This window comes from Acipenser ruthenus, chromosome 17, assembly GCF_902713425.1.
Source record: "Acipenser ruthenus chromosome 17, fAciRut3.2 maternal haplotype, whole genome shotgun sequence".
Taxonomy (NCBI): Eukaryota; Metazoa; Chordata; class Actinopteri; order Acipenseriformes; family Acipenseridae; genus Acipenser; species Acipenser ruthenus.
In genome coordinates, this window is record NC_081205.1 from 33,874,378 (window position 1) to 33,890,515 (window position 16,138).

Genomic DNA, 16,138 nt, shown 5'->3' on the forward strand with positions numbered 1-16,138 from the left:
GATGTGTAATCATTTTACCAAGCTTTTTTATTTTTAGTAAGCGGTTTGTTTTAAATGATTATTGTGTCGACGCTGCCCCCTCATGGTAATAGTGCTGCATGCTTTCATTGCCTTCTGTTCGTTCTCGTACATTGTTTCTAGAAGTATCGGGTAAGCAGTCACAGATCAGTTCATGGGTGTCTCTACTTCCAGCTGTTCATTTCCCTTGTGGTGCTCTGGTGTGTCCTGTTATTTCCACATGCTGTAGTAATAAAGTGGGTTGCTCTTCAGTAGATCCCAACATTTTTACCTTTAACATCCCAGCAGGGCATGCACGTGTTGCACAGTGAAACGACCTGACGTGTTTTATTTTATTTTAATTTAATTTAATTTAATTTAATTTAATTGTTATTTTATTTATATAATAAACCGGTCGAACCAATAAGATTAAAAGAAGTGATCTGAACTGACAATATTTTATTCTGGGAGATAAAAGCGTGAAAATGATCATGAAATACAAATTCCCAAGTGCTCCAAAGGCTTGCTGAAAAAACAAACCACAGGTCCAGGTATACCGCTTCTCTGCAACATCCCTCAGGTTGTCATCTAAGAAAAAGGAGCTGCTTGAGAAATGAAGGGACCAACCTTCCCGAGCACCAGACCATGTGCTTTCACAGAATTCCCTTATTCAGTCGCCCTGGATAAGGGCGTCTGCTAAGAAATAAATAATAATAATAATAATAATGATAATAATAATAGCAATGGAACATACTGTAGAAAAGTGGGGGCTGCTGACTGCGGCTCACTGCTTCACCGGCTCAGTCCATACTGCAGTCCACATTTCCTTTCTTGTGGAGGGGCCACAAGACAGAGCAATACATCTCTTGGCACTCTCAGGCTGTGCTAGCCCTGTTTCTTGTGACCCTGCAGCAGGGATTAAGGGATTAAACTTGTGCTGTGTGCTTTCAGGAGTTGTAATGAGAACTCATGTCGCATGGTGGTAGGAGAGTACGATCTCACCCAGAAGCAGAGCGAGCCGGAGAAAGCACAAGGCAGGGACTAGCCAGTCACTGACCACACAATATTGCATATTTAATACTTAATACAGAACCCTGCAAGAACAATGTGTCACTGGAGGAATCGGAAGAGTTCTCCTAGGGTACGATCCAGACCAGTCAATTCTGTGAGCTACACTGTGAAGGAAGTCATGCTGTCACATTATATATATATATGTATATATATATATATATATATGTATATATATATATATATATATATATATGCAAAAACATATCACTACGAGAGTAATAAGTACCAGGGCTTTCTGTCTGCCCTGCCCTGTGGTTTAACCTCAGGGAGCACTGTGCCTGCTCAAGGTAATGAGTTTCTGGGCCTGTGCCTTTCCGAACAGCAGCTGTTACAGGATTTGATTGACAGCGCCTTGCCCACAACTCCTAGGGGCACCAATAACAGACAGCGCCAAGTGAGAGAGAGGCCACTGTGTGGGCAGCAGACCATACTGTCATATCACTCTCCCAGAGCCCTCCCCACACTCGCTTGGAGATCCAATCCACCCCCCTCCCCCTGCAGGAGGAAGCTGTAGATCCCATTTCTGTTTCTCCCCACCTGTTGCTCTCCGTCAGACTTTGCGAGCCCCTGTGTGGATTTCAGAGGCTCTGTCCTTGAGGAAACACACAGAGCGAGCTGATGGGCCCCGGAGAGCTGCTGTGGAAACTCATTTATTCAAACGATGAGAGCTCTTTATCTTTATCTGTCCATTGCTCTGGTGTTGACCCTTTGCGTGTCAGGTAAGCACAGATTTCATCTTTTTCTTGGTGTTAGGAGTCTTGGGCAGAACAAAAGCTACAATGACAGTTTGTTTAGCGTTCCCAGCTAGAGCTGGAGTGGAGGAACCAACTCCATCGAAGCTGATTAACAGAGCCCCACTTTCTAGCAGCAATGTGATCAAATACACTTAAATGTAACCTAGATATTGTGGGTTAATCACTCCTCCATTCTAGAAGGATCCCCTCGTATGAACTGATAATCTAATGGAATATTATCCTTGTAAACAAGTGCTGAGTAATCTTTCCCTTTTGTCTAAATAACATGCTGTCTAATTGTTTTTGTCTAATTGATGTTGCTGTTAGTGCAGCTGCTCCCTTGTTGTCACACTAATTTCCACACTTCTGATACACTGATAATACCTGAATCACACAGAACAGGCTACAGTGCAAATCTGCTAGAAAATACAACCCAGCAATAGATGAGCTAAGAAAGAGGAAAATGTGCTCCCTGCTGTAAATCGAGCCCCAGCATTGTCTCTCACATTACCTTCCCTCGGAAATGAATCCATTTCAAAACACGTCTATGAAGCGCCTTACGCAGCTTAGACACGGCTTAGCGACAGGATCCCACTGTGAATGGGATCTTTGTTATTTCTTGCAATGACAGCACTTTGATTGGGAAAGGGCCTGGCGTTTTCTGCTTCGTAACTCCTGCCTCTGAATGGCTGTCGTGTCTCAACTTGTTCTGTTCTGTCGACTCAATGAGGAAAATGAGGACAATGAGCAGCCCTGAAGTGTGTGTGTGTGTGTAACATTGCCTGCTGCTTTGCTGTGTTTCAGTGTGTGTGTCTCTCTCTGTGTGTCTATGTGTGTGTGTGTTTGTGTGTGTGTGTGTGTGTATATGTACATGTATATCTCTCTGTGTGTGTGTATATGTATATCTGTGTGTGTGTGTATATATGTATATCTGTGTGTGTGTTTGTGTGTGTGTGTGTGTATATGTATATCTGTGTGTGTGTAACAGTGTCTGCTGCTTTGCTGTGTTTCAGTGTGTGTGTGTGTGTGTTTGTAACAGTGTCTGCTGCTTTGCTGTGTTTCAGTGTGTGTGTGTGTGTTTGTAACAGTGTCTGCTGCTTTGCTGTGTTTCAGTGTGTGTGTGTGTGTGTGTTTGTAACAGTGTCTGCTGCTTTGCTGTGTTTCAGTGTGTGTGTGTGTGTGTGTTTGTAACAGTGTCTGCTGCTTTGCTGTGTTTCAGTGTGTGTCTGTGTGTGTGTGTGTGTGTATATGTATATCTGTGTGTGTGTAACAGTGTCTGCTGCTTTGCTGTGTCTCAGTGTGTGTGTGTGTGTGTGTGTGTGTGTGTAACAGTGTCTGCTGCTTTGCTGTGTTTCAGTGTGTGTGTGTGTGTGTGTAACAGTGTCTGCTGCTTTGCTGTGTCTCAGTGTGTGTGTGTGTGTAACAGTGTCTGCTGCTTTGCTGTGTTTCAGTCAGCACTGCCAGGAATCAGGAGGAGCGGCTCCTCAATCACCTGTTCAAGGAGCGTGCCTACAACAAGGAGCAGCGGCCCGTCCAGTCCCAGGATGAGGTGGTGGACGTGTACCTGGCTCTGACCCTCTCCAACCTCATCTCTCTGGTACAGTCACACAGCCTCTCCCTCCCGGGAGCAAGGCAGCTTCCTTCTAATTAAAACTTCACTCAGTTATGTAGCACAACATATTTCTATAATAATCTTAGAAATTCATGATGTGGAGGTTCTCGCTGTAGCTGTGTCTCAAAGATGCTGCTGGTGTAGACTTGTGAATAATGTTTATCTTGCAGAAAGAAGTCGATGAAACGCTAACCACAAATGTATGGATAGAGCACGTAAGTAGAGATATTTCAATCTTTCTGTCTGTCAGCGCCCCCTGTGGTCACATAATCTGTCTCTGTCTTAGAGACCAGTCATCTTCTAAATCCTCATCGCAGTGACCCTATCTAAATCCTCATCGCAGTGACCCTATCAAAATCCTCATCACAGTGACCCTATCTAAATCCTCATCGCAGTGATCCTATCTAAATCCTCATTGCAGTGATCCTATCTAAATCCTCATTGCAGTGACCCTATCTAAATCCTCATCGCAGTGACCCTATCTAAATCCTCATCGCAGTGATCCTATCTAAATCCTCATTGCAGTGACCCTATCTAAATCCTCATCGCAGTGACCCTATCTAAATCCTCATTGCAGTGACCCTATCTAAATCCTCATCGCAGTGACCCTATCTAAATCCTTATTGCAGGGACCCTATCTAAATCCTCATCGCAGTGACCCTATCTAAATCCTCATTGCAGTGACCTGATCTAAATCCTCATCGCAGTGACCCTATCTAAATCCTCATCGCAGTGACCCTATCTAAATCCTCATCGCAGTGACCCTATCTAAATCCTTATTGCAGGGACCCTATCTAAATCCTCATTGCAGTGACCCTATCTAAATCCTCATCGCAGTGACCCTATCTTAATCCTTATTGCAGTGACCCTATCTAAATCCTCATCGCAGTGATCCTATCTAAATCCTCATCGCAGTGACCCTATCTAAATCCTTATTGCAGGGACCCTATCTAAATCCTCATCGCAGTGACCCTATCTAAATCCTCATTGCAGTGACCCTATCTAAATCCTCATCGCAGTGACCCTATCTAAATCCTTATTGCAGGGACCCTATCTAAATCCTCATCGCAGTGACCCGTTCTGCAGGTTGGGGTCGCCTTGCCCCTCTGGACACACTGCAATACTCTAGTGCCGATGTCTTCTCTGTGCAATGTACTACTCAATCAATAAGATGTTATGTTAGGAAGTCTTACCCCAGCTTGGACGCCACCCTAAAGCCATGCTTTTCATACCTTTGTGAAGGGCTGGTATGACCACAGGCTCTCCTGGAATGCAAGTGAGTTTGATGACATCTCCATTCTGAGGCTGCCTCCCAGACTGGTGTGGCTCCCAGAGATCGTCTTGGAGAACAAGTAAGAGTCTTGCAGAGATCCCCTACAGTAGTTCTTTATTATTCCAAGCATACAGTACACGTGGGGATCATTTGACCATTTACTCCAGCATGTGTCCATTGGTATGTACTGGTAAAAATCATGCTATAAGTTCCTTTGTATTTGATCCTACACTTCTGAAGTGAATGACGTACAGGTCCTATAGCATTCCTCTACAGTCTCTTTTGGGGGTTGCTCAGATTGCTCAAGTCTGTTCCTCCCTGGGTCTCTGAGATTGCTCAAGTCTGTTCCTCCCTGGGTCTCTGAGATTGCTCAAGTCTGTTCCTCCCTGGGTCTCTCAGATTGCTCAAGTCTGTTCCTCCCTGGGTCTCTCAGATTGCTCAAGTCTGTTCCTCCCTGGGTCTCTCAGATTGCTCAAGTCTGTTCCTCCCTGGGTCTCTCAGATTGCTCAAGTCTGTTCCTCCCTGGGTCTCTCAGATTGCTCAAGTCTGTTCCTCCCTGGGTCTCTCAGATTGCTCAAGTCTGTTCCTCCCTGGGTCTCTCAGATTGCTCAAGTCTATTTCTTCCTCCCTGCAGTAACGATGCCCAGTTCCAAGTTGCCTATTACTGTAATGTCCTGGTGGACCCCTCTGGCTACGTGTACTGGCTTCCTCCTGCTATCTTCCGGAGCTCCTGTGCCATCAACGTCAACTTCTTCCCTTTCGACTGGCAGAACTGCACCCTCAAGTTCAGGTAGTAAGGGCAGTGCTGCTTGGGTTTGAAAGCTGGGGGTCGGGGATCAGAAATCATACTTGATATTTGTGATAATGTGCTGTATCCTGTTTAACTGCCATGAAAGCAGCATTGCAATTGCAGTCTGAGATTTTCAAACCAGTTCCAATGCATTTTGGATTTTTCCTGCAATAGAAGTTTTTCACATGACCTCCCCTGTTCTCTCTCCTCTCACACACATCCTTTTTTCCTCTGCTCTCTCATGTAGCTCTCTGACCTACAATGCCAAGGAGATAAGAATGCACTTGAAGGTAGAGACGGACCCAGACACTGCAGAGAACTTCCCTGTGGAGTGGATTATCATTGATCCTGCCGGCTTCACAGGTACCACCGTACCTGTGACACACCGTAGAGACACTCTGTAGAGACACACTGTAGAGACACTCTGTAGAGACACACCGTAGAGACACTCTGTAGAGACACACTGTAGAGACACTCTGTAGAGACACACTGTAGAGACACTCTGTAGAGACACACTGTAGAGACTCTGTATAGACACTCTATAGAGACACACTGTAGAGACACTCTGTAGAGACACTGTAGAGACACTCTGTAGAGACACTCTGTAGAGACACACCGTAGAGACACTCTGTAGAGACACACTGTAGAGACACTCTGTAGAGACACACTGTAGAGACTCTGTATAGACACTCTATAGAGACACACTGTAGAGACACTCTGTAGAGACACTGTAGAGACACTCTGTAGACACTCTGTAGAGACACACTGTAGAGACACTCTGTAGAGACACTCTGTAGAGACTTTGAAGAGACTCTGTAGAGACACTCTGTAGAGACTCTGTAGAGACACTATGTAGAGACACACTGTATAGACACTGTAGAGACTCTGTAGAGACACACTGTATAGACACTCTGTAGAGACACTCTGTAGAGACTCTGTAGAGACACTCTGTAGAGACACTGTAGAGACACTCTGTAGAGACTCTGTAGAGACACTCTGTAGAGACACTATGTAGAGACACTCTGTAGAGACACACTTTGTGCTCCAGGATAAACTTGCCAACCCTGCTAAACAGACGCCTCACTGTCATGTGAAGAAATATAGCAAGACAATATTACAGGAATACGCTGTACACAGCAGGCAGGTCCTGTGCTTCCAGTAAACCTGCAGCCTGCTCACCAACACTTTTGAAACTGTCAATTCAATGAGATTAATATTCAAGAGGTTATAATATCTTCCAAAATATGTCTTCTGTATTTATTTGAGCAGGTTATTTTTGTTCAATTAAATAAGAACCAATAAAGTACATTTCCATTAGGAATGCAAGTTTAATGAACTGTTTTGTCTCCCTCATGAAGAGAATGGCGAGTGGGAGATTATCCACAAACCAGCCAGGAAGAACATTCACAAGGACGTCCCTCTGGACAGCAGCAAGCACCAGGACATCACCTTCTACCTCATCATCAAGCGCAAGCCTCTGTTTTACATCATCAACATCATCATACCCAGCATTCTCATCTCCTTCATGGCATCGCTGGTGTACTACCTCCCAGCTGACAGTGAGTCTCTCTCACAGATACATACACACGTGCGCACGCACGCACGCACACACACACACACCCACACGCATGCACGCACGCACACACACACACACACATGCACTCATCGCTGGGTATCTGGGTGCATCTGCATCTACTTCAACCAATCAGAACCTCCTCTCTGTCTGCTCTAGCACTCTTTCATTAGTACATTTAATTGAAGATATGTTCATTGAAATGCTGAACCTGTCCACTGAAATGCAACTTCCAGCCCAGTTAAATGGATAGGGGAGCTGAACACTGTGTCTTCTGGAGGTGCCAGCTTCAGTGCTCCTCGCTCAGCCTGTGTGTGCGTGTGTGTGTGTGTGCGTGCGTGTGTGCATGCGTGTGTGTGTGTGCTCGAGGTACTGATCTCATTATCCTGTGTGTGTGTGTCCCTTCAGGTGGTGAGAAGATGACCCTGTCGATCTCAGTGCTCCTCGCTCAGTCTGTGTGTGTGTGTGTGTGTGTGTGTGTGCTCGAGGTACTGATCTCATTATCCTGTGTGTGTGTGTCCCTTCAGGTGGTGAGAAGATGACCCTGTCGATCTCAGTGCTCCTCGCTCAGTCTGTGTGTGTGTGTGTGTGTGTGTGTGTGTGTGTGTGTGTGCTCGAGGTACTGATCTCATTATCCTGTGTGTGTGTGTCCCTGCAGGTGGTGAGAAGATGACCCTGTCGATCTCAGTGCTCCTCGCTCAGTCTGTGTGTGTGTGTGTGTGTGCTCGAGGTACTGATCTCATTATCCTGTATGTGTGTGTCCCTGCAGGTGGTGAGAAGATGACCCTGTCGATCTCAGTGCTCCTCGCTCAGTCTGTGTTCCTGCTGCTTGTCTCACAGCGGCTGCCTGAGACCTCAATGGCCATCCCCCTCATCGTCAAGTAGGTGCCCTAACAATGCCACACAGTAACACACAGGCAGAAATGCATACAAAAGAGAAAATCATGTATTCCTGGGACTGTGGTGTGATTTCCAGTGCTTTGTGGTCACTCACACATTGCTGGTGTGATTTCCAGTGCTTTGTGGTCACTCACACATTGCTGGTGTGATTTCCAGTGCTTTGTGGTCACTCACACGTTGCTGGTGTGATTTCCAGTGCTTTGTGGTCACTCACACATTGCTGGTGTGATTTCCAGTGCTTTGTGGTCACTCACACGTTGCTGGTGTGATTTCCAGTGCTTTGTGGTCACTCACACGTTGCAGGTGTGATTTCCAGTGCTTTGTGGTCACTCACACGTTGCTGGTGTGATTTCCAGTGCTTTGTGGTCACTCACACATTGCTGGTGTGATTTCCAGTGCTTTGTGGTCACTCACACGTTGCTGGTGTGATTTCCAGTGCTTTGTGGTCACTCACACATTGCTGGTGTGATTTCCAGTGCTTTGTGGTCACTCACACATTGCTGGTGTGATTTCCAGTGCTTTGTGGTCACTCACACGTTGCTGGTGTGATTTCCAGTGCTTTGTGGTCACTCACACGTTGCTGGTGTGATTTCCAGTGCTTTGTGGTCACTCACACGTTGCTGGTGTGATTTCCAGTGCTTTGTGGTCACTCACACGTTGCTGGTGTCACCCCTGCTCTGCAGGTATCTGATGTTCATCATGGTGCTGGTCACAGTGGTGGTGCTGAACTGCGTCATCGTGCTGAACCTTCACTTCCGCACGCCCAGCACGCACGTCATGACAGACTGGACCAAAGAGGTATCTGCAGTGTCACTACAGCTAGAGCCTTCCTATTATAGCGAAAGGTTGAGGCTGCTCTGATGTCAGTAACACTGATTAACAGTGAAATGTTTGCTTCTCGGGACAGTTCTTCCTGGAGCGCTTGCCCAGGCTGCTGCACATGTCTCGCCCGGCAGACTCCGAGCCACAGTGGGAGGGAGCCCTGCAGCGGCGCAGCAGCTCCGTGGGATACATCGCCAAGGCAGAGGAGTACTTCACTGTCAAGTCCCGCAGCGAACTCATGTTCGAGAAGCAGTCTGAGAGGCACGGTCTGACCAGTCGAGCCACTCCTACTGCAGGTATATGTGCTGCTGTGAGACACACACTGAGACACACTGACACACGCACACACACACTGAGACACACACACACTGAGACACACACACACTGACACTGACACACGCACACTGACACTGACACACACACACACACACTGAGACACACAGACAGACACACACACACTGAGACACACACATACACACACACGCACTGAGACACACACATACTGACACTGACACACGCACACACACACACACTGAGACACACACACACACTGAGACACACACACACTGAGACACACACACACACACACACTGAGACACACACACACACACACTGAGACACACACACACACACACACTGAGACACACTGACACAGACACACACACACTGAGACACACACATACACACACACACTTACACATATACAAAAACATGCACATCGACACACACACACACACATAAAGAGATACACATACAGTACTGGCAGCATTTCCAATAGATGCCTTTTCTTTTTCTGACCCCTGCAATTTGCTTGCTTTTCTCTTCAGCACACAGACCGAATGCCAAGAGCGAGTTGGACATGACTGACCAGCTGTTGGCGGAGATGAAGCCTGCGGTGGACGGGGCGAACTATATCGTCAAGAACATGAAGGACAAGAACGATTACAATGAGGTAACTAACAGCAGCGGCCAGCGACGTCACCTACCCTGCAAGATCTAAACCCGCAAGCATACGGACAGAGGGGGGCTGTATTGAGTGTGTGTGTTACTGCAGAGGGAGGCTGTATTGAGAGTGTGTGTTACTCCAGAGAGGGGCTGTATTGAGAGTGTGTGTTACTGCAGAGGGGGGCTGTATTGAGAGTGTGTGTTACTGCAGAGAGGGGCTGTATTGAGAGTGTGTGTTACTGCAGAGGGGGACTGTATTGAGAGTGTGTGTTACTCCAGAGGGGGGCTGTATTGAGAGTGTGTGTTACTCCAGAGAGGGGCTGTATTGAGAGTGTGTGTTACTCCAGAGGGGGGCTGTATTGAGAGTGTGTGTTACTCCAGAGGGAGGCTGTATTGAGAGTGTGTGTTACTCCAGAGAGGGGCTGTATTGAGAGTGTGTGTTACTCCAGAGGGGGGCTGTATTGAGAGTGTGTGTTACTCCAGAGAGGGGCTGTATTGAGAGTGTGTGTTACTGCAGTGTGGAAGCTCTGATGAGCTTGGACAGCCCAGCTGGCTTTGTCATGCAGTGCAGGAGTAACGATGGTCTTGTCCCCCCATGTAGGAGAAGGACAACTGGAACCGCATTGCAAGGACTGTGGACCGACTCTGTCTCGTCCTGGTGACGCCCGTCATGATCCTGGGGACCATCGTCATCTTCTTTATGGGGGTGTACAACCACCCTCCACCCCTGCCCTTCGAAGGAGACCCCTACGACTACCTGGAGAGCAACAGACGGGTCCTCTAGGGGCGCCCCACTCATCGTCACATCGGTCTAAACAAACAGGAAGTGCTGTCACAGCAGGACTGAAGCGTAATGTGAAGGTGTTGCAGGAAGCCTCCCACTGGGTTTGTTTTGGGTGTTTTTTTGTTTTTTTTTACTTGGGCATGTGTTTTTCATACTTTTTTTCTGTGTAAGATAATTGTATTGAAAAAGAAATTAATAAACAGAAACATTAAAACAAATCTAACACCAGGACCCTTTCATTGTTGGAGGTTTCAGTATTCATTGGAGACACACTCTGTCGTTCTCTGTCTAAACCTGGCATGAAGGAGCTGCAGCTGGTGCGGTGTGGAGGCACAGAGTGAAACTGCAGAGCCCCTGGTGCTATCCACAGCGCCTTCCTTGAAAACACACACACACCCCAGTCTGTCTGGCTTTTCTCTCTTCAATTTGAAAAGGGGCAGAAGTGATTTCAAACTTTTATAACTTAGATGAACAACTTTGAATCCACATGGAGTTGTAACTGTGACACTTTGTGTTTCTCGACAGTCAGCACTGTGGATTACATGATACAGCAGGTGGACCCAATATGGACATATAAGACGATTGACATACCTTTGACTTTCTTCCATTTCGAGATGAAAGAAAATGTGTAGCTTAATTATTAAAGCTTTGCACACCATTAAGGTCAGTTAATATTAACTTAAACAACACCCACCACGGCTTCAGTAAGAACCCAGTAAGATTGTTTTGGTTTAGATACATGGGAAGCCGTGCCATGAGATTCCGCAGCCTTTCTCTTTCCTCCCTCTCATCGTCCTGCCTGTCTGTCCCCACCGAGTTTGTTTTAACAGCTGACAATGCACAGGAGGACAGCTGGGTCAGGCCCTGAGCACAGGCCAGGGATCCCAAAATAACCATCCCACCACAAACACACTGCCCTCCCTCCCTTCCTTCCCTGAGGTGCTGTGGAACAGACACACCGACAGGCGGACGGACAGGCAGACAGCACAGCCCCGGACACTTCCACAGAAGAAGCTGCTGCCATGGGGACTCCAGCACTGCCTCCCCTGGCCCTGGTCCTGATACTCTGCTCGACACAGGTACGCTCCTCCTCTCCTGTCTAGGATAATAGAGTGAAAGTGGTAATGAAACTCTAAGAAGTGGTGCAGATAGGAGCATGTGCTTGTCACAGTGTCAAATTCAGCATGGAGGGCAGGACTAGACACGAATGAAAGAATGATAGAGCTGAGAAAGCGCAGAGAAATGTGTGGAATATATTGTACTGCACAGGCATTGCTGAAACAATTGAGCTGTCCTGAGGGATGAGCCTGGATCCATTCACTTTCTGCTGTTGTTCTTAAGTATATATATATATATATCTACTGTTTGAGGTCAGGGAGGGGCATGCTATTACTCAGATTGGAAAGATACTCCGGGGTCTCGAGGGATACCACAGTGGTCTCAGTTTTCATTGCACACAATGTAAGAAGTGGTTGGGACAGCTCTGACATTGAGTCTCCAATGCACAGCAGTAAATCACTCTAGCTGAACTGCTGGCTGGTATTCCTCACAGGTCTAACAAAAAAAAAAACTGCACCACGCTTTTGTAAAGACATTTATCATAACTTAGCAACTGCTGCTTAGATTTAGATTTGATACAGTACAGCTATGGGAAATGTTTTGCATCGCCCTATAGAATGAACTCACCTGCTGAATAATGTGACATTAACATATAGGGCAGCAGTGTGGAGTAGTGGTTAGGGCTCTGGACTCTTCGCCAGAGGGTTGTGGGTTCAATCCCAGGTGGGGGACACTGCTGCTGTACCCTTGAGCAAGGTACTTTACCTAGATTGCTCCAGTAAAAACCCAACTGTATAATGGGTAAGCCTCATCATTATTTTGCACAGTACACAGGCTCTTCCAGACCTACAGGAACAGAGGAATGTGTGATTTATTCCAGAGCAGGACACACAAAGTGCAGTAATAAACAGAGGGGCTGTCCAGTTAGAAGTGGTAGTGAGGCTGCAGAGTCTGGAGCACTAAAACAAGAAGCATCATAAAGTACAGCAACTGAAAACTCACTAGTATTCACTTTCATTGAGGTTATCCTACGAGAACACGACAGGACACAGTTTGGGTAAACAAAGGGTCTCACAGACAGCATGGCGACAGCAGCCTGATTCACATTGATTTCTAATGGATCACACTGTTGTGGTTTTATTTTGTTGTCTGTGCTTCTCTACCTGCAAGTTTAACTTGGGAGATAAAAAAGAGGCACTGTGCTCATTGAACCTCAGCACTATCACACACACACACACACACACACACACACACACACACACACACACACACACACACACCTCACCTCCTCCCTCAGCACTGTCACACACACACACACACCCACACACCTCACCTCCTCCCTCAGCACTATCACACACACACACACACACACACACACACACACACACACACACACACACACACACACACACACACACCTCACCTCCTCCCTCAGCACTATCACACACACACACACACACACACCTCACCTCCTCCCTCAGCACCGTCACACACACACACCTCACCTCCTCCCTCAGCACTATCACACACACACACACACACACACACACACACACACACACACACACACACACACACACCTCACCTCACCTCCTCCCTCAGCACTATCACACACACACACACACCTCACCTCCTCCCTCAGCACTATCACACACACACACACACACCTCACCTCCTCCCTCCTCCCTCAGCACCGTCACACACACACCTCACCTCCTCCCTCAGCACTGTCACACACATACACACACCTCACCTCCTCCCTCAGCACTGTCACACACATACACACACCTCACCTCCTCCCTCAGCACTGTCACACACACACACCTCACCTCCTCCCTCAGCACTGTCACACACACACACACACCTCACCTCCTCCCTCAGCACCGTCACACACACACACACACCTCACCTCCTCCCTCAGCACCGTCACACACACCTCACCTCCTCCCTCAGCACCGTCACACACACACACACCTCACCTCCTCCCTCAGCACCGTCACACACACACACACACATACACACACACACACACACACACACACACACACACAAGCGGACGTTTCTAGCTGGTTCAGTATCAGTACAGTAGGCTAAGCTACCAGATCAATGTCCAGAGGAAAAGTCACAGCTTGCTCTGCATTTCTATCATTTCATCCAGAGGCTTTTATATATATATATTTTCTTAAATAATGTGAACTAGAAAAAGGCACAAATAAAACAATCTGAAATACATCAGACAAGCTTCTTTTAGTTTGTCTTGTTTTAACTTGGCTTGTAAACGGTGTGCAAGTGAAATGCAGGAATGCAAATAAGACTCCCATTGCATAACAGTTTGGTCCATTACTGGTTTTACTATAAGTTTAATGAGACACACCTGAGCTTGTTACCTACAGCATATACTGGGGCTAATCAAGCACATATTAAAACTGCTATTCAATAGGAGTCCTATTTTCACCCCTGGAAATGTTACAATATGTGCTGTAATCAGCTGGGGGGTGATGAGTGTGTTCAGTCAGGTGGAAAGCCCTGAATCCAGCATCTGTGGATGGAAAAAATTCTTCTGATGAAGCGAATCTAAATGAATCAATCTATTAAAGGAGGGAGAGAGAGAGAGAGAGAGAGAGAGAGAGAGAGAGAGAGAGAGAGAGAGATAATAAATATATATTATGCTTAATAAAAATATAATATCTTGATGTTATCCATTGAGGATATCTCCAAATCTATGATCAAAAAGAATGCGGCTCTGTTCCACACAGTTGCCCTTGTTACAAAGCCAAGTTTCAAGATTCAAGAATCCCCCTAACGCAGGTGGGGAGATAAAGGGTGCTTCTCCTTGGAACCCAGATCAAGTGCTGCTCTTCACTTATTTGGCATATGCCTTTTCCAGCAGAGAGACCCAGAACACACTGCTGGACCGGCAGTGAGAGAAGCACAGCCTGTCTGCAATGCAGGGCAAGCGATCGTCCACCTCCACCTCCACCTCCACCAGAGTGTATTATATGCAGTCACAGCTGTGGGGTAGTGAGAGTATTATATGCAGTCACAGCTGTGGGGTAGTGAGAGTATTATATGCAGTCACAGCTGTGGGGTAGTGAGAGTATTATATGCAGTCACAGCTGTGGGGTAGTGAGAGTATTATATGCAGTCACAGCTGTGGGGTAGTGAGAGTATTATATGCAGTCACAGCTGTGGGGTAGTGAGAGTATTATATGCAGTCACAGCTGTGGGGTAGTGAGAGTATTATGGGGGTGTTATTTGTGGAGTCAGGTGGAGGCATTGTTGTTGTGGTCATGACTGGGACAGGTGAAGTAAGAGTTGACGAGGCTGGTACAACCGAAGATGTGCTTGTCTCTATATCATTAACAGCAACTGTTTGAGTTGCATTTGTTGTGGTTGCAAGGACAGGAAGTGGTGTGTTGTCCAAAGAACTTATAATGTTTTTAAACAGTGTAGTTGTGTTATTTGTCAGCTGTGTAGCGGTTATGGTAGAGGTGATATCTTTTGAGACAAGGGCAGACAGTGTATTCCCTTTAAGGCAGTGTATTCCCTTTAAGACAGTGTATTCCCTTTAAGGCAGTGTATTCCCTTTAAGACAGTGTATTCCCTTTAAGGCAGTGTATTCACAGCTGTTCCCAGCTTACTGTGTATTTAGATTGGGGTGCTTGTTCTGTTTTGCTAGCTGTAATACAGATAGAAACGAACCAGTCTGTAGCTGCGTCTGACTGCAGACCTGCTTTTTAAAGCATTGCTGATGCTGCACAGCAGGCTGTGTGGAATCACATGCTCTGCCCTGGTTGAATCCCACGAGGCCAATAACAACCCTGGGAACAGAACGAGAGCGTTTCTGCCTGTGTGCAATACTTATTTAACCCACCAGAGGGAGCGTTGTCAAGCTTGTTTTTCACCAGTGCTGTAGTTTCGTGACCAGACCTGTATGAGTTGAAGTTTGACGCTCACCTTTATTATAGCGCCCACTAGTACCTTAATGAAAAGCTTACAGCAATTAGAGATCTGTCCTGTAGCTGGTAATCAAGTGCCCAGTTAATGTATTGGAATAGCTACCTTCCTTACATGGATGGAAGCACAATGCTACTGTCAAGCGCTGGCTGCCTATTAATCAGGTGACAATAAAGCAGCGACGTCACTGTCTGTTGTCACTATTGATAGTCCTCCTTTACAGCAATAGAAATCAGAGCTGGGGAGGAAAGAATTGCCCCTTTGGCAGGATGCAAGATGTAAATTCACATGCATCGGGTTTCACAGAAAACCACAAAGAGTCCCGGAGCTCCAGGGAGTGTAGCCTACCAGTAAAACCACAGAGACTCTTGTGTACCGGTAAAACCAGCAAGACTCCTGTGTACCGGTAAAACCACGAGACTCCCGGAGCTCCTGGGAGTGTGTACCGGTAAAACCACAGAGACTGCCGGAGCTCCAGGGAGTGTGTACCGGTAAAACCACGAGACTCCCGGAGCTCCTGGGAGTGTGTACCGGTAAAACCACAGACACTGCCGGAGCTCCAGGGAGTGTGTACCGGTAAAACCACAGAGACTGCCGGAGCTCCAGGGAGTGTGTACCGGT

At 46.9% G+C, this 16,138-nt stretch overlaps 1 protein-coding gene across 1 annotated transcript; it reads left to right on the top strand.

Moving 5' to 3' along the window:
- The first annotated feature begins 1,565 nt into the window (after window positions 1-1,565).
- LOC117423703 (acetylcholine receptor subunit delta) lies at window positions 1,566-10,724 on the top strand. Its single transcript, XM_058990470.1, has 12 exons — window positions 1,566-1,787; window positions 3,254-3,399; window positions 3,585-3,629; window positions 4,657-4,766; window positions 5,322-5,477; window positions 5,725-5,840; window positions 6,836-7,036; window positions 7,820-7,931; window positions 8,634-8,748; window positions 8,858-9,068; window positions 9,600-9,724; window positions 10,319-10,724. Exons 1-12 carry the CDS (start codon window positions 1,730-1,732, stop codon window positions 10,499-10,501), a joined length of 1,578 nt encoding a protein of 525 aa, XP_058846453.1. The 5' UTR covers window positions 1,566-1,729; the 3' UTR covers window positions 10,502-10,724.
- Window positions 10,725-16,138: the final 5,414 nt, after the last annotated feature.